Consider the following 19,013-nt stretch of genomic DNA (forward strand, 5'->3'; position numbering starts at 1 on the left):
CACACACACACACACACACACACACACACACACACACACACACACACGAGAGTTACTTTTACCGTGTTCTCGGTTTGTCACGTATCAAATAGCCACTAGATTAAAATGGCAATGGAAGGTTTTTGTGCACCCATCACGTGACACCGCATCTGCCACATCATTTAATTGTATCCACCTGAGGGTTCAGCGCAGCGGAGGATGCCGCTCTCACCGGTTGCTCCTGAGACTCCAGACAGAGGTTAAGGGCGACTTCTTCGTCCCTGAAGTGTGGGTTTGGGACTGTGTGTGGGGGCCTCTCCTCTTTCTTGGGAACTGAATTGCACAGTGTTTTGTGTGCACAGTGGCTGCTTATGGCGGGCAGTCTTGTAGGATTCCTGTACTGCTGTCTGGCTAGTCCACAGTCATGACGTGTTGCAGAAGGCCATAATAAAGGCAGCTGCACTGAGATTTAAATAGAAGTTATGTTTCATAATTGTAGCCAGTGGAAAGTAACTGTTGTTTGTTTGTTTGAGACAGGGGTTCACTATGTAGCCCTGGCTGTCCTGGAACTCAATTTGTAAACCAGGCTGGCCTGGACCTCTCAGAGATCCGCCTGTGCCATCACTGCGTGGCCTGGAAAGTAATTTTTAATACAGTCTTCCCCCAAAATAGCTCTATTTCAGTGTTAATCTCTGTTACTTGAGTTTCTGGTCCCTCACGGAGGGCTGCTGCCATGCAAAGAGTATTACGTGTTACGGCCAGTAATCGGTGTTCTCTCCCTGTCTCTTTCAGTGTAACGAAACCTCGTTCTTTTTTGAGGCTCGAAGCAAAACTGCCTGCAAGCACCTCTGGAAGTGCAGTGTGGAGCACCACACGTTTTTCAGGTGTGCTAATGGAACGGGTTTGTCCCCTGTCGCGGTAAATGAAGGTTGTGTTTGGGTTTTGTTTCTGTGAATGTAGAAATGTTTCTTTAGTTTATTTGGCTCCTTATCCTCTTGGTTGCACTGATGCTCATCATTCATGTGTGTGTGTGAACATCTATGTTTATACTAATGTTCTGGTAGATCCCTGCTTGCACCGTGAGAAAGATTCAGGGATAGTTTTTAGAAACTGTGAAAAGCTCAGAACCTGCCTAGCACCTGCGAGGTATGCCACCACACCAGCTTTTAAAAATAAATCTTAGTAGCTGACTGTTATTCCTCCTAGTGTGTGGAATAAATAAAATATTTTGGCTATCTCTATTAAATAGTTCCCTGTATATAGCTTTGTGTTCAAATGTTGTATAAGCACTTGTATTTACAAGTCTTTGGTTTTCTTTTTAAAATGAATTAGAATGCCAGAAACAGAGTCGAATTCATTGTCAAGAAAACTCAGCAAGTTTGGGTCCATAAGTTATAAGCATCGGTACAGGTAAATGACATTTTTCCTTCCTTGGGGTTTGTACATGTAAATAAATTTTTAATTCAGTTATCTACATATAGGCATAATGAAATCTGTGCGCTCTTTCCCCCAGCAGGCCAATGTGCTGTGTAAATAAATGTTTCCTGACAAAAATGATTTTCCAGTTTTAAATGTATTTAACATCACCATTAGTTATGTAAAGTTTATGGGCTTTTAGAGCACAGTAGAATTTATTACGTTCAGGATTTCATCTTGCTGTAATTACCAGTTATTTCCAATTATGTCCTGTGATTATGAAACAAAGCAGATATCCTGGATTGTAGTTGACTGGTTGTGATGTTAGAATACTCAGTTGATCCCGTATTGAACACTGTGTCATTTATAGTCTACCAGTCTTTACGCACAGAACTTACGTATGTATAAAACCGGCTTATGGTGACGCTAATTGCATGTTCCCTTTGTTGAGTGCTGTGTCTTTATGTTTAATACTCTCTGCTGCTTCAGCTAGTCATCGTGGTCTTCTGTGATATTTTCTACATGGGGAAACGGACGCTCAGGGGACTTTTCACAGTAACCCAGCTAGGAAGCAGTGGGATTCATGGCTCCATGGCTTGTGCTTTCCCTTGATAATCAGGCCCAGCTTGTGTGAAGAAAGCTTTGACCACCATGTAGCTAGGCGCTTAGCTCTTTCTTCCTTTCTTTTTTTTAAAATTTTACTTAATCACCTTACGGCCTGATCCCAGCCCCCTCCCTCCTCTCCGCCCAGTCCTGCTCTCACACCCCCTCACCCTGTTCCCCCTCTCCTTCTCAGAGAAGGGGAGGCCTCCGAGGGGTACTAACCCACCTGGGCACCTCAAGTTGCAGCAGGACTAAACATCCCCTCCCACGGAGGCCAGACAAGGCAGCCCAGCTAGGGGGAAGGGCTCCAAAGGCAGACAACAGGGTCAGAGACAGCCCCTGCTCCCATTGGTAGGGGACCCACAGGATGACCAAGCTGCACATCTGCTATGTATGTGTAAGGTTCTAGGTCCAGCCCAGGCAAGCTCTTTGGTTAGTGGTTCAGTCTCTGTGAGCCCCCATGGGCCCAGGTCAGTTTATTCTGTAGGTCTTCTTGTGGTGTCCTTGACCCTTCTTGCTCCCTCAGTCCTTCCTCCCACTCTTCCACAGAACTCCCAGAGCTTGGCCTATTGTTTGACTGTGGGTCTCTGCATCTGTTTCCATCAGCTGCTGGAGGAAGCCTCTCAGAAGGCAGTTATGCTAGGCTCCTTCCTGCAAGCATGGTAGAGCGTCATTGATAGTGTCAGGGGTTAGCTGTCTCACATGGGGTGGGTCTCCTTGGGCCAGTCACTGGTTGGCCGTTCCCTCAGTCTCTGCTCTTTCTTTAATGCTCACCTTAAAAGTGGGAGTGAGCTCTGTATTTCGAAGAAGCTTTTTTTTGTATGTTTGTTTGTTTTTCAGTCCCTTCTGTTCAGTGTGGAGGTGCGGTGCTCAAGAAAGGCTGTTAGGGCCCCAGATATACAAAAACTCAGTTCTGACCTCTCTGCCATCAAAGAGATTCAGTTTACTTAGGCAGAGAAGTAGGCCCCCAGGCCCAGAGAAGCCAAGCAGGGTGCAGAAATGTCACCAGGAGATGGCAAGGGACATTACGGGATGAAATACTTCCACAGGACATTCAAAAAGAAAGTTGGGTTTGCAAGACTGCAGTATGCCAGGCCTTAATTCTTTCCTTTTAATGACCCACTCTGAAGTCTTAAATCTGAGAGAAGAGCCAACCAGTAAGAATGATCAACAGTAGATGTCTAGTACTTCCTGTGAATATGATATCCGGTAGAGCATTTACTCCCTTTGTGACTTAAAATAAAAGTATTATTTATTCCAGGTACTTTTGACTTTGTATGAAGGTTTTTGTCGATGTGTTAATATTTAGCCTTCAGGTTTTCAGAGTTCTTCCTTAGACAAGAATATATTATGAGATATTTAAGAAGCTAGTACTTTCATTCTGAAAAGAATGGGTAACACCGGGTGTTTTGTTTTTGCTGTTTTTCCAATCATTGTATTGCCAAGGCTAGAGAGAACATGCTTAAATTTGTCTCCTTGTCAACAGACTTGCAGCTAGTGTGAAGGCATCTGTCTTATTAGTGTTTAGATGATTAAAATTATAATCGTGCTGTTTAACATATGCTGGAGCTAGTTGGCTTCTACAAATATAGCCATACCTGATTTCTCAAGTTTATTGAAATGCAAATCTTATGGCTACTGGGAATTACTATTAGAAATTATTTTCATTGGATTTTGCATATTAAATATAGCTTTTTTCCAAGAAAGCAATTAAAGGTAACCTTTGCAGAATTGGATGCTTTGCAAAATCTGCTCTGCTTTCATGGGGAATGCTAACTGCCTGGTAAATCTTAATGGAACCCAAATCTATTTATTTGTGTGTAAAAAGCACTAACTACACGCCACCTGTGGGAGAGAGGCAGTTCATCTGTCTGGTCAGAGGTCAAGCAGGACAAGTCTGATTGCTGGATGGTCAGTAATTCAGGCTGTTTAGTGTCAAGAGTTGGCAAACTAACACCTTTTAACCAGTATCACGTGCCCACCTCTTTGTTAAAGTAATCCAGAGATACCCCGAAGGGAAATAGTTCTGGATTAAAATAGTCACCTCTTGCAGGCTGTGAGATAGAGGCAAAGGAGCCTCAGTGTGTGAGTGTGGATGCCTGTGTGTGTGTGTGCGCGCGCTGCATGTTTTCCCATGGGCTCTTTTAGGGAAACTAGTCATGACGTAAGAAGGGGAAAAACCAAACATTTTAAGTGATGTGGTACAGTCAGGTTTTCAATGTAAATTGGGAAGAAGGCTGAGCTAAAGTTAGTCTGATGTTTTGATTCTCTTGTTTTTATTTTGAGGGACCAGCATTCTGAAATGGAGATTGATTAAATCTTTGACTAATTAAGCATCTTGTGACATATTGATATCTTCTTATTGGAGTCTCTGAAAATTAGCCTTTCTTCTTAGCTGTTGTTAAGCTCTTTGAGAGAACAAGTTGCAGGAACTTCCTAGGAGGCCTGGGAAGCAGCATCCTCTGTGTAGGAGTGAACCATAGGAGCTCTTGAGTTTCATGTGTGGAGGAAAGACCCCGTTCTCGGATCTGCACCCCGGTGTCAGCTGCTTTACCCAACACTGCTTATTTTGTCTACACAGTGGCCCACCACAGAGGTATCATGTCCTCAATTATAGGATAGAAATTGGAGCGCTCCCCTGGGAAAGTAATTAAGCTGAGGACCCGTAAGCATGGAATCTGGTATCTGAAGCCAGGTACCTTCCCCTGTTATTTCTCTCTCTTCACTTTGATGCAGAAGCACTGTGGCTTTGCCAGCCAGAATAGAGACAACACATTGCCAGGGTGTGAGTAGGCATGGAAGTGGGGACTCTCATGAGTATGTGCCCATTACTTGAAACCACAGAGAAGGGCATTCTCTAAGAAGAGGTACAGTGTAATATTGATGATGAAAAGGGGGCTGCAGAGATCTTTAAAAACAAACAAACAAAACCCTAAAGACTAAATGGCTAGGAAAAGGCAGACCTGAGTTTTCCACGAGGCTTAAAATTTCAAATTAAATAGGTAAGTGTTCTGTTCTTCCATGCCTGCCGACTGATCTGTACTGCCCAGATGGGGAGTCTGAAGCCTGTTCTAGGCCTCTGGAAGATCAGTTGACATTTCTGGACATTTCTGGACCACAGTCTTATTAATCTTGGGAGTTATTTTTTCTTTCCTTTGCTCCTGAGAGGGAAGCTATGAAGAAAAAAATGAGTAATAAAGTATAATCCCATGTATAAAATGTCCAAGTGGTCTGCACATTTAGTTATATATTTGTGACAATGGTTTTTCCTCTGTGCAGGGAGATATGTATTAGCCAAGCCTTTTTGACAGCAGAAAAAGTCTGGAGTAGGTAGACCTAGTCTCGATGCCCCGAATAATAATGGAGTCTTGTCTCTCTATGGAATTTTTTAAGCTTTCCAGAAAAAGAGCCTCTGCACATAGATGCATCCAAGCTAAAGGAGAGGTTTATTTTGGTTTATGGTTTCTGAGATTTCTGTTGAAGGTTAGCTGGGTCCATAGCTTTGGACCCTGGGTAGAAACATCTGGTAGTGAGAGTGTGTGGTGGGACAGAGTGATGATCTCATGCTAAAGAGGGTGGGGGTGTGAGGGGAAGGAGAGGGCAGGACGGAGAGGTCTGGTCTAGACGTAGGCATGCTCCCTCGAAAGGCACAGCTCGGTGATCTGCTTCCTTCAACCATGCCCCACCGTCCAGCAGTCGATTGGGCTGCAAAGTAGCCAACAGGTTAACCCACCGATGAGACTATTAACTCCACAGCCTAGTCACCTCTCATGTGGGCCGCCGGATGGAGGCCAGACCTTCAACATACAAGCTTTTGTGTACGTGTGTGCATACATGTATGTGAGATGTGTTGGATATGCGGGACGTGCTACATGTGTGTTTGTGCGTGCATGTGTAGTGTGTGTGTGTGTGTGTGTGTGTGATATTGAAATCACAATGCTAGCCCAGGGAATTAAGCTTGGGCTCCAAATCCTCACATGATCTCTGGAAAAGCAGGCCTGTGTGGGCCCCCACACTTGTTGTCTCTCTCCCTGGAAGCATGGTTTCTTAAGTGAGGAGATATGTGCCAGGGCTCAGCAAAAACAAATCCCGCTGGTATTTCGGACGATGCCTTCCTGCTTGCTGTGTGAGCACGGCCTGGGGCCGTCCTGTAGAATTACCTGTTGCATGGTTCACCCACCATGACTTCTCTAGTGGTCAGCTGCGGACCTCAAGGCCATCAGCAGCCTCTATTTCTAACCCGTCCTTCCACCTGACATAAGCCTAACCTCTGGGAAACCTTCCCTTCCTGCTGGTTCCTCGGCAAACTCTTGTTTTCACCCAGTGTAAATCTCTCCCTTCCTTTAGTGCTGCTCTCGTGGTCAGTAGAAGAATGGACATCAATTAAAGGCCTCTGCAGGCTTATGGCCTGTTGAATCTGTGCCTCCCCCGCCCGAGATACTCAGACTGGACTGTGTTCAATTCTGTGGCCATCTGGTTTTACTTTCGCTGATCAAAAAATGTCTCCTTTTTCAAGTGGCAGGACAGCCTTGCAAATGAGCCGAGATCTTTCCATCCAACTTCCCCGGCCCAATCAGATCGTGGTGAGAAGTCGAAGCAAGACTTACCCCAAGAGGGTAGCACAAACACAGCCAGCTGGTGAGTAGTCAAAGAGCCCAGGGCATCCAAATGATCGAGTGCTTTCTTTGAGGCTGGTGTGGGAAACCGGTTCAAGGGGGTGACTGTAGTTATGTGACCTTTTTATTTCTTACTGTATGTTAAGTGCACAATGTGTGTGTGTATGTGCGTGTGTGTATGTGGGAGCACACATGGAAGTTGGGGCGACTTGGGGTGTTGGTGCTCCCTTTCCGTCTCGTTTGCTTGCTCATAGCTGCATATACCAGGCTAGCAGGCCTGTGAACTTTCGGGGATCGTCCTGACTCTGCCTTTCCCCCTCCCCCCGATTTCTGTATGAACACAAGGATCACAGGTGTTCGGTCACACCCAGCTCTTACTTGTCACCGAGGGCTCACGCTCGGGTCCTCACACCTCTACTGCAGATGCTTTGGCCACTCGGCCATCTCCCTTGCTCTAGTCATTCTGTTCCCGAGACTAGAAATTTTAGTTTGACTCTGGAAAGTTTCAAACCATCAGTAACTATTATTACTCAGCATTATTGTTGTATTATCATTTTCTGTATTTTGGAGGAGCAGGGTCTCATATATCCTAGCCTGGCCTGGACTATGTAGACAAGGCTGGCCTTGAACTCCTGATCTTCTGCCTCCACTGACCAAGCGCTGGGATTACCCACATGACCACACCTGGGTAGTGATCAATAATTGCAGTACACAGACAGAGCAGCCCCTTGAATAACTTCCCATGCCTTCCTTAATGACTGCACTTTGTTTTGGGAGGAGTCTTAAGAAGTGAGTATTTTCCTAATTTAATGGCTCTGAGATTGAACCAAAATAATTTCTAATAAAAGTTTATTTTTTTTTGTAATAATAAAGCATTGTTCGTATAATTGTATGGAGCCCAGAACTGCTTTTTTTAAATTACTGTCCATTAGTCTTATCATGAAACATAATACAGAAGTATGTAAGACCTGGAGAGGAACAGGAGCTCCACAAAGAGAGAAACAGAACCAAAATCTCTGGGCCCAGGGGTCTTTTCTGAGACTGATACTCCAACCAAAGACCATGCATGGAGATAACCTAGAACCCCTGCACAGATGTAGCTCATGGCAGCTCAGTGTCCACGTGGGTTTCCTAGTAAGGGGAACAGGGACTGCCTCTGAAATGAACTCAGTGGCTAGCTCTTTGATAACCTCCCTCAGAGGGTGGGGAGCAGCCTTGCCAGGCACAGAGGAGGACAATGCAACCAGTCCTGATGAGACCTGATAAACTAGGGTCAGTTGGAAAAGGAGGAGGACTTCCTCTATCGGTGGACTTGGAGAAGGGCTTGGGAGGAGAAGAGGGAGGGAGGATGGGATTGGGAGGGAATGAGGGAAGGGGGTACAGCTGGGATACAAAGTGAATAAACTGTAATTAATATATAAAAATAAAATTTAATTAAAAAAAGAAGTACGTGAAATCACAGATATACATCCATGTTTGGTCATGGGTATGTGTATGCATGTATGAAGTTTAATCATATCGTCACCATCCCATCTCCCCAGTCAGAAATCCTTGTTCAGCTCATGAAAACTGTTTATTTTTTCACTGTAACTTTGCTGTTTGTATAGCCTTTTTCTGAGCACATCTATTTTACATGTTTTTAATGCCGTGTGACTAGGTCATGGGTTGTGCTCTTCGGGGGCTTGGTTCTTTTTATCATTATATATGGAGCACCAAAGGCCGAGTATTCATTCTATTGCTTGTTGGTCTTTCTGTTTTGCTGTGGGTGGACATTGCTGATACATACCACTTCTTTAATAAAGCCGCCCAGTCAGTTTGGACGGTTGGTGTTCAAAGCTCATAGAATTGTCTTGCTAAGCGCCTCTCCAAGCTTTGTCTGGTCCTCTCCGAGTCTTTAGCCTCTCCTTTAAGCCCCATGAAAACCTGCAAGGCACTGAAAAAGGCCTGTTTCCATTTTACAGCACAGTAAAACATGGTCCTAGGAGCTACAGGGAGGTGGGGGCTTTCTGTTTGAGGACAGGAACCCTGTTCTTTCGGATCTTCCTGCCTTGTTCTTTGAAATGGATTGTTAAGAACCAATATCTAGCCATTGTGTGGGAGCTGGTGTTGCCTGCCTCCTTTCATTTCTTTTACTTCCTTTTCCTTTTTTTACTTCTTCCTTTATTCCTTGCATTCTTTCTAAGACAGAGTCTCTTATAGCTCTGGTTGTCCTTGGAACTGTGTAGACCAGGCTGGCCTTGATCTCACGGAGATCAGCCTCCCTCTGTTCCTCAAATGCTTGACTTAAAAGGCATTCACCACCAAGCCCAACTTGATGAATCATTTTGACAATCATTCACTGCTTTGATCCATTCTCACACCAAGCCCGTGAGGGAAATGAGTGAATATGTTGAGTGATTCCTGGATGTAAGAATGACACCTCATTTACCATTTCTAAAGTCAATTTAATCTGTCTGACCTTAGGTCTCCCCCTGCCAGTCTTGGGGACACAATCCTTTCTGATGATTCTGTAGTGGCAAAAATAAACCATGAGTTAAATTTGCAGGAAGAGTGCCTTGCTATGACCCCCATTTTACTGAAAAGGAGCCTGAGGTTCCGAAGACGGGTCAAGATCGCTGCAGAGTGGGTCTTCCATGTCCTGATTTTACTCCTGCAGGTCCTGAGTCCAGTGAGATAGCACACACTGGGGCAGTCACATGAAATGGATGTATTACTTACTACTTCAGTGAGAAGCTCGAAGCAAAAGGAGCCCAGAATCCCTGTGAGCCGGTCCCTCAGTGCCTAAAAGCTTCATGGGGCAGGTGGACTCTTAACTGAGCCTGTCTCACTTCTGCCACACCCGAGGGACTCCGAAAGGCAACGTGACTGTAGTCTGCATTCAGATGGTCACATGAGGCACCAAGCTAAAGCTTTGACAGGCATCTGGCAGTCAGGGAAGAGGAGAGGAGCTCAGACTGTCCTGGGAAGGACCTTTCTCTCTCACCCTGTCACCTTCCCTGGGAGGCACAGGAATGAGGGCTGGGTGTGAGATACCTCTTGAGACATTTCCCACCCATTTCACAGTTCTGAAAAGAGCAGGCAAGGAGATCGGGGCCAGTCCAAGGTCACCCAGAGAGCTTTCCTGCGTCACGTGGTAATTCAGTGAAGTCAGTGTATTCAGTGTAGACATCTACTCTTCTAACGCTGCCCGTGTGTTTTATTTTAATATAGTGTAATATCTTTTTATGTGAGCAGTATGAAATCCCAGCATGCACTCTTTCCTGTGCTTGTGATTAATAAGCAAGCGTCCCACTGAATAGTACTTCTGAAGCAGTACTTCTCCCCACCTTCAGGTCCTCCTTTTGTGTCTCTTTGTCACTTTTTGCTTGTTTATTTTAGCTCACTGAGTTTAATTAACTCTGCCCGTGTTCACATAGGTGTGCGGCCACCCACACTTTCCAGGGGCCCACACTGCTGGGAAAGAAAAGGTGGGGGTGGGAGTAGGGGTCCTGAATCGAAGCAAACATTTGAAGACAGACCTCTAGTCCTACGAGTTCCTGGGCAGACCCCTGACCCCTGGGCCTGGGGAGGAGGACCATCTCCGTGAAGGAACTCTGAGAGAGACTGAAACGGATGGCGGATGGATGGGGTCTACAATAAGGCCTCCTAGGCCTAGAATCCCAAACTCAGAGAATCCACCTTGCCAGCCTGCCCGCTGCTGTCCCTCCCAGCGCAGCCTTTCATTCACGCCTCTGTTGCTTGGACATAGTCGGCACTAACTGCCTGGGAAAGAAATGGTAGTTCCCATTTGCTAACTTTTTTTTTTTTTTTTTTTAAACGAGGCTGGTCATACAGTGCAGTGTTAAAGTGCATCTGGCCCTGGATTTTTATCCCTAGAGCTGGGAGGGGAAACTTAAAATGTTTCACTGGCTAAAAGTAAGCAAAAGTATGACCTTAATAAATAACCTTGCTATAGTTATTTAAAGCATCTTGAAAACTTTGACAATTAAAATGGCAGAAACCGATTCTTTATTTTCACAGTATTTGGAGATTGAACCCAGGTCCGCATGCTTACAGAACTATATCCCGGGTTTCTTTTTAATTTTTATTTTGGAAGACTGGAGAGGTGGATTAGCACTTAGGAGTACATGCTGCTTTTCCAGCTGTTGTTTTTTTATAGGTTGAATTCTATTAATATGCCCACTAAAGTTTTAGAACTACAGTTTTTGGATTTATCAGCATATAGTCTCACCTCTCACTTCACATTTTCGAATAATTAACAAGTTTGCAATAGAGCTGGGATGGTTAGTTCTTGCTAGCTTATGCTTTTAGCTTGCAGTGCACCAATTTTTAGCTTTAGAAGACGGTCTTTTATTCTTTCAGAAGGGAAAACAGTTCAGTCTGAGCAGATGACTTACCCCACTTAACCTGAACCCCAGCCCTCTGTGAGTTCAAAGAACCCTGCATCCATCTCTCAGTCAGGAATAATAAATGTCTGGTAGCTTAAAGGTCGTTGTGTTTAGAAGCTGCCAAGCTTAGGCCTTGGCACCTCTACGAGGAAGTACATTCCAGAGTTAAGATTCTGCACCCCGAAGCCTGCTGCCCCACCCAGACGAGCTCAGTGCCAGGGCAGGCAGCCAGAGCATTCCTGCAAATCAGAGCTGCCTCCACGCAGAGAGCCCCGGTGTGTGGAGCAGGAAGGGAGGTGGCAGGCAGGAGATACGCGTGTTTTCACAGCCCTGTCTCAGATAAGGTCTTGGCAACTCAGACAGGTGGATTCTTGTCAGAAGTGTCTGCTGTAAGTAGGACACGGGGACAGAATGTTTAGGTAGGACCCAGAATTAGCTAGAAGGGAGATAGTGGTGAGGCCTGTCAGCCGTGCTGTGGTTCCCTGGGGAGGTGTTTGACTTCTTAGAAATAGCCCGCTGAAGGACACGGGAGCCGCAGTGTCATCTAGGTCACAGAGGAGCAAGTCGGGGAGTTGGAGAGATGACTCGGTGGTGAAGAGCACCTGCTGCTCTTGTAGAGGATGGGGTCTGGTTCCCTGTGTCCACGCTGCAGCTTAGAACCCATCTGTAATTCTAGTTGCAGGGAGTCCAGTGCCGCCTTCTGGCCTCCATGTACACGTGGCTTGCACATGGCATGCACACATACATGCAGGAAAGCATTCATACACGTAAAATAATGTTTTTAAGCGAGACAATATCATTACTTCTCTGGCTCTGCGAAAGGAGCATGAAAGGACCAAAGGATATGAAAATGGAGTTGGGTGAGGATCCTTGAGATGGGTGTATGCGAGCAGACAGCCTCTGCCTGGGCCATGGCAGCAGTTTGTGCTCAGCAGAGCAGACCCACTATTTATTCATGAATCTTCTGGTTTTTTAGGAAGTGTTAAAACCTGGATACTTTTGAGTACTCCTCAAAACTTAAAATATCAGTCATTAACTTCATTTAGAAAAACTGTGTGCTGAATGAGTGACATTTTCGGTTGTGAACTGCCTCTTTGGGATCCCTTTTGGGCAGAGCTGGGATAAATGGTTGACCTGGCCCATGGCCGGGAGATGCCTCCAGCTGTCTTGGGACATCCTAACTTCCTAAATGCCCAGTAGTCGGAAGCCGACCTAGGGATGCACGCCATGTCCGGGGCTGTATATCTGTCAAAAGAAATCTGAGAACAGGGTTTGAATTTGTTCTGGCATGACGCCACAGCCCTATCATAGTTGCTGTGGAAGGCCAGACTCCACAAGGAGCCCTCCAAGGGAAGAGAATGCTGGTAACTACCGTTTAGTGAGCATGCCCGTGTGCCTGGCTCTGTACTTGAGCTCTACAGGTGGCGTCCAGTCATTTCTATTAGAAGACGCTATAACCATGAGTGTTTAGGTTAGAGAGCTGGAGCATGGACTTGTCTGGGTACCCAGAGCAAACGTGGCTGTCATGAGTGTGTAGAATAATCTTTGGGATACAGCACAGGCAAGAAATGGAGGAGAGGACAAGGCAGCTTGGGCCCCGGTGGTGACTCCTACGTGCCTGTTGTATGAAAAGACATAGAGAAATCATGGGTGGGTGTGGGGTGTGGGTGCAGACCTAATCAGGCAGGGTATATTGCAAGCCAGTAACAGTGGTGGCCTATATAGGGAAAGTGTTTCTGAGCAAATGGAGAATGAGAGGGAGATCTATTTTACTTGAATTTTGTTTAATCTTTTTCTGTGTTGTTACTTTAAAAAGCCCAGCAGATAACTGTCAGGAACGCAGTATACTGGGAAAACGGTTTCAGACATACATTTATTTTTCCAATAGAGATAATCTCCAAAGGCTCTGAACGGAGGACACTGATACTATTTTAGAAAGCATGCAGATTCATAGAGCAAGAAATGGGACACTATTAGACCAGTTTTACAAAACTGCAGTGTCAGGGATGCGTCCAGTGTCAAGAAGCCAGCAAAAAAGGAGAGGATGAAGGTCAAAGGTCGGCGGGCTCAGAGAGGTAGAGTTACTGAGCAGGGAGGACTCAGCTCTGGTGTTAGAGAGGATTTCGAACAGCGCCTCACACAGCCGGTCTTTATTCCAGGGGAGGAAGGGGACCTGCAGGGCCGGAAGTAGGTTATGTTGCAGGCAAAGAACCTGAGGGTAACTGGTTCTTTAGCTGGGGGGCTGTCTGGATTAAGATTCCTCTGGGCTAGGGACTGGAAAAAGTGAGAGGAAGGAGACGAGGAAAAGATGAGGACACGCTAGCCCTCACACCTGTTGGGCTCTTCGTTTGTTTATGTTTGTCTGTCTCCTCTGGGTCAGCCAAGGACAGGAAAAGGAAGACATCAGTGTTAATTCTCTTCCCAAGGCTTTAGAACAAAGCACTCTGACCTAGGCAGTTATGTGGTGGCCGTGGAGCTGGTTTCTTAGAATTAACCCGATGCTAACTTTGTCTTGGATGGAATGTGAGTCGGGCTGTGCTCTTCCGATGCCACAGATTAGAATCAGGTAATCTGCAGAGGTAATGTCCAGATCTGGGTATCTGCTTTGTTTCCAGCCTGAGTGTAGGAATTCTCTGAGGAGAATTTAGGTTGCTCGTTGCCTGATTGTGCAAGCCTTCCCACTGGGAAAGCATAAAGTGGTGAGTGAAGAAAAGGAAAAAGGAATTGGAGAAAAGCATATGGCAGAAAATAATGGTCTAACGGTAACAAGACGTTACAGCAGAGGCTTTCATCCCGTTGTCCATAAAACAAAGGAATTGGACATGTAAACTTTAAGGACTCCTCTTCTCCCTAAAGTTCTCGCTTATGTTCGCTGGCTTACCTGACTCAGTTAGAAGGAAAAAACATGGAAAAAGCTATAAAAGACTTCAGGGAAAATAACACTGTGTGTATAATTGTTGCCACTTCAAAAGCCTCTTAGATCTGTGAAAACTATCACCCCAAACAGTCAGATATATCTTTGTGGGGCTGGAGAGTCAGCTCCGTGGTGAAGAGGGCCCAGGTTCCATTCTCAGCCCCACAACTGTGAGTAACTTCAGTCTATGGGATCTGATGCCCCCTTCTGGCCTCATCGGACACCAGGCACACACGCGGTGCACATTCGTGCACGCAGGCAAAATAAGTAAGGTAACCGAAAATAATTTAAATATACGTTTTGTTATTGGAACCATGTAGCATTTTATATTTCAAAAACCATTTTAGCAGATTCTTTAGGTCCTCCTTGAAGGCTAAATGAAATCCTTGTTGCCAAGATATATTACTGTTACAACCTTTGCACCCGTATCGCTTTTGAAATTATTCTTTCCGTTAAAATTGACCGGATGACCCTGACGTTTTACCTCTTTGGTTGGCTCCTGGTTAGAAATGAGCACTGTCCCTCCGGGTGAGGACTGACGTGGCTCCTGGGAGGCTTGTGTAGTCTGTGTTTGCCTTTGACAGCTGTGCTCACACAGCTATGGACCCGCCCCTTCTTGAACCTGCCTGTGCTTTGGAAGCTGCTGGGATTGGCTCTGCCTGGGTACCCGCTTGTTGTCAGGGTGCTGTACCTTGATTTCAAGTTAGGAAAATGCTCCCTTAGTTAAATATAATCCCAGCGTGCCACACTTCTCCCCAGGCAGCGGTGAAAGGGTGTTTTCAAGCTGTTTGAAGTCCTGTTTTGGGGGAAAGTATTCTGGAGTAGGTAGCATGTGAGGTTTACAGCTCTGGCTTACTCTAAGACTGTGCTCGAATTTTCTTCAGACCCTGATGTCTGGACAGGATGCATTTGCATAGCTCTGTTCGCCCTGGTTCTTGTTTTTAAAATGAAAAATGTCTTGAGTTCCCTGAGTTCAGGGTAGCTACAGTAGGTTTGGGGAGAGGAGGTGTGGCAGGAGACACAGCAGCCGCAATCACTGAGGCCAGAAGCGCCCTGGTGAGTGTGGGGAGTTGGTTCCCCTGGTGTGGGATTTCTCACATCAACAGATGCAGCCAGCTTCAGTAGATCTCTGTGACGTCTGTGCCTGTGTCAGGGACGAGGGAGCTGCGTCCTAGTACGCTGTGTGCGAGGTCAGGAGACAACATGTGAGAGTCGGGCCTCTTCCCCCCGTGCGGATTCCAGGCATTGAACTCGGTTTCTCCAGCTTGGCGCCAAGCACTTGTACCTGCTGATTTGTGAAGGAACAGCCAGTCAGTCAACTGGAAGTCAGTTTGTGCTAGTCCAAGGTGGTTTTGAACTTGTGCTTCTCCTGTCTGAGACTCTGGAGTGCTGGCCTTACTGAGCTGAGCCATTATGCCAGGGTGAAGTGTTTGTTCAAGGCTGTTTCCCTTTGTTCACGCCCTTCTCTATTGTGCCTTGAAGCTGATGCTTATGTGTACCGTGGAAAAGATGTGTTAACCTAGGGCCAGTCTGATTAGACGTGTTCTGAGAAAGGAGAGTGTTCTCTCTGTGAGTGCTTGGAATTCCAAGCATAGCTACGCAAATTGGGAAAGCAAGGAAAACTGAAAACCTATTATATGCTCACGTTCAAGCCTTAAATTTAGTGGAATTACCACAAAGGATACCTTTTAGGCTCTCCTCCTTATTTAAGGAGAATTCATTGAGCACCTCTGTGGCAGGGGACCCTTTTTCACGCAGAAAAAAAAAAAAAAAAAAGAAAAGAAATAAAACAAAACACAGCCACTAACCTATGCAAGTTCAGACATACAGACGCAAGGCAACTATTTAGTGCTTGCAGATGCCATGCCGAGGACTTCCTATAAATTGTATTGTTTAATCCTCTTGTTCGCTGTGTAAATACTTGGTGGTACCCCTTTCTGCAGATGAGAGAACCGAGACTGGGAGGTTCAGGATCATTATACCAGCTAGCAATGGGTAAACAGGCAAAGAGGAGGAACAGAGCTGTTTTTCAAGTGGCATACTTCAGCATTTAGAACCAGGGGAGGGGCTGGAGAGGTAACTCAGCAGTTAGGAGCAGGCGCTGGTCAGAGGACAGGGGTTGGGATGCCAGCACCCCGTGGTTCACCAGGCCCTTGACAGGCCTCCTTGCCTCTGGGGTGTACACCCTCAGACACACAAATAAATAAAAAGAAGGAAAAAAACGAGATGAAAGTCTTTAACAAAGGCCAAGCATGATGGTCACACCTTTAATCCCAGCATAGGCAGGCGGATCTCTGTGAGCTGGAGGTCAGCTGTGGCTACATCTCAACAAACGAGAGCAAGGAAACCCTTGGAAAAAGAGAGGAGGGGAGTTTGAAATGTGGCTGGAGGTAATCTATGGTGATATTGCAAAGGAGCCATTTTTGAAGGACTCGTAATAACTCAGTAGCTCTCTAGTTGGTATAAGCAATTGCTGGGGCGGAGTAAATAGGAAGAAAACATAATAATATTTTCATCCACCCCTAGGTTCATAGTGGAGGTATGTATATATAATAAAAAATGTTTGTTTTTTACTTTTTACTCCAGGATCCCTGTCTGAGTCTTTGGAACCCCTCTCTCTCCACTTCACTTCTCCCCTCTTCCCCCCATCTGTGTCTGCTCCCTGATCTGTGGGGGCAGGATGGAGTAGGGAGTGACCCCTTGCTTCTCCTGTTCACCTCTAAAGGGCTCTGTTTGAGGTCACCTGTCGTGTCAGAACAGTGGGAAATACATCATGGAGGGTTTTTTAGGCCACAAGTAGTTTAGACTGAATCGATTTCTAGTTTTTTTTTTTTTTTTTTTCTGAAAGAAATCTGTGGTACTAGACATGCTGGCTCTTGTGTCCAGTGTGCCCCGTGCAGTTGATCTTCTCATAGTTTACAAGGGAAAATAGAGATCTTTTCCATCTGAAATCTGTTGCCTCCGTGTCTTTACACTTCCTTGGTTGGTGTTGGGGAAGTAGATGATTCTAACTAGAAAGTAACATATCCTTTCCTAAGTCATTTCCCCATTTTGACTTAAAACAAAATTGAAGAACCCGGCGGACTTGTCACCTGATAGAATATTCAGAATAGTTGCTCACAGTGTGTCACTGCTGAATTTGTGGTGCTTAGAGGAGCCTTGCGATGTTAGTGCGACCCCTTATGTAGAACAGTACTTTGCATCTCGACTTGCTTATGTGTGCAAGAAGTCTCAGCATTAAAAAAAAATCAATGGGATTAAATGGTAATGGAATCGTTAAGTTACCTCATTCTAGCAAAAAGTATTTTCTTTTTAAAGATAAGGCCTCACCATGTAGCCTTCATTGTCCGGGAACTCGCTTTGCAGGGCAGGCTCAAACTCACAGAGACCTGCCTGCTGCTGCCTCTCCCCCCCCCCCCCAACGAGTGCTCAGATTAAAGGTGTGTACTGCCATGCCCAGACATCAGGACAGTCCTTTAAAAGATTTATTTTGTTATTTATGTGTGTGCGTGTGTATATGTGTGTGCTCGCAGAAGCCAGACAAACGTATCAGTGCCCCTATAGCTGACCTCACAGGCGGTCGTGAGCCGCTGGTGTGGGGGCTGAGAACTAAACCGTAGTCCCCTGAAAGAGAAGCAAGAGTTCTTAACTGCTGAGCAATCTCTCTAGTTTCCCAAAAGTTAAATCTGTTCTTTTTGCTTGTTTTGCGCTTTTTTTTTTTTTTTGACAGGGTCTCACCATGTAGCCTTGGCTGGCCTGGAGCTTGGTATGTAGACCAGGTTATCGTCAGTTCATGAGAGATTTATCTTACCCGCCTCTGCTTCCTGAGTGCTGGGATGAAAGGAGCACCCGCCACAACTGGCCCAAAAGTGAAATTCTTAATTGGTTACAGTACATGTAACCAATTAGGGAAATAAGACCAAATTCTCCATTAGGCACTATTTTCGAGGGAAATAGACGTCTCTCTAGTTAAGAGTGCTGTGAAAAGTGCTTACTGCTCTTGCAAAGGACTCGGGTTGGGTTTCCCGACTCTGTCTCAGGTGACTCCAAACTTCCTGCAACTCCAGTTTCAGGGGATGCGATGCCTCTGGACACCAGAAACATGCGGTGCAGATCAGCTCATGCAGCCATCTGCAGGCACAAATAGGCGATGAATACTTAAGAAAGAACTGCCTTCTCGTACTGTTTGCTTTCTACATTTAATATTTGTCAACATTAGTGTCACTATGGCACGTTAGTGTCAGCAGTAAATGTAATGAAGATTCAGAAGTTAATGCTGTATGTGCCTCCGTGTGTGTCTGTGTGTGTGTGTGTGTGTGTGTGTGTGTGTGTGTGTGTGTGTGTGTGTGTAATCTGATCTGGTTTGGACATCACGACAGTGCTAGGCTTCTATGTGTGTGGATGAATTCCTTCATCTTCTGTTTTGGAAGAGCAAGTAGAATTGGTGCTGGTTTTTTTATTCTTTGAATGCTTGCTAATATTTGGCAATGAAGCTATCTGCTCTTGTACTGTCCTTGGGTGAGAGACTTTTTAAAAATTATTACTGATTAATCTTTTCATCACTCTATCATATTTATCTGTGACAAAATATACAAACAGATTAAAATAATTCCCTAGTCCTTTAAAATTAACTTCTGGGGCTGGGGAGAGGGCTCAGGAAGTAGGAACGGTTGCTGTGCAAACACGGGGACCTGAGTTTGATGCCAGCACCCACCAAAGAAGCTAGTGTGTCTGTGCTCACATGTACCTATAACCCTTGTTCGGGAGGAGGGGGAGGGAGGAGGATGGGGATTTCTGGGGCTTCTGTTTGAGACGCCAAGGTACAGGTTCAGAAGAGACCCTGTCTCAGAAACATGGTAGAGGGCACCTGACATCCTCCTCTGGCCCTCACACCCTTACGTACAGACACATATAGCCCAGCATTTAAACTTTCAATGAAAAAGTGTTGGTTTTCATCTTGTGTGTATGCACTGAGGTGCGCAGCTTTTAAAAATTCTTTTTGTGAAAGAATTAAATACCTCCAGGTTGCAACCTCACAGAAAGGAACTCAAATCAGGAAATACATACTGTAAAAAAAGAAAAAGAAAAAAAGAAAAA

General features: G+C 45.5%; 1 protein-coding gene across 1 annotated transcript in view; it reads left to right on the forward strand.

Moving 5' to 3' along the window:
* Epb41l4a (erythrocyte membrane protein band 4.1 like 4A) overlaps positions 1–19,013 on the forward strand; it is a 149,449-nt gene that overhangs the window by 104,084 nt on the left and 26,352 nt on the right. The window contains exons 8-10 of the mRNA XM_055625702.1: positions 772–863; positions 1,312–1,389; positions 6,515–6,636. Of these exons, the coding sequence (XP_055481677.1) occupies positions 772–863; positions 1,312–1,389; positions 6,515–6,636 (292 nt within the window). The remainder of the gene's footprint in view (positions 1–771; positions 864–1,311; positions 1,390–6,514; positions 6,637–19,013) is intronic.

Source organism: Psammomys obesus, unplaced genomic scaffold (assembly GCF_907164565.1).
Source record: "Psammomys obesus unplaced genomic scaffold, mPsaObe1.curated_primary_1811, whole genome shotgun sequence".
Classification (NCBI taxonomy): Eukaryota; Metazoa; Chordata; class Mammalia; order Rodentia; family Muridae; genus Psammomys; species Psammomys obesus.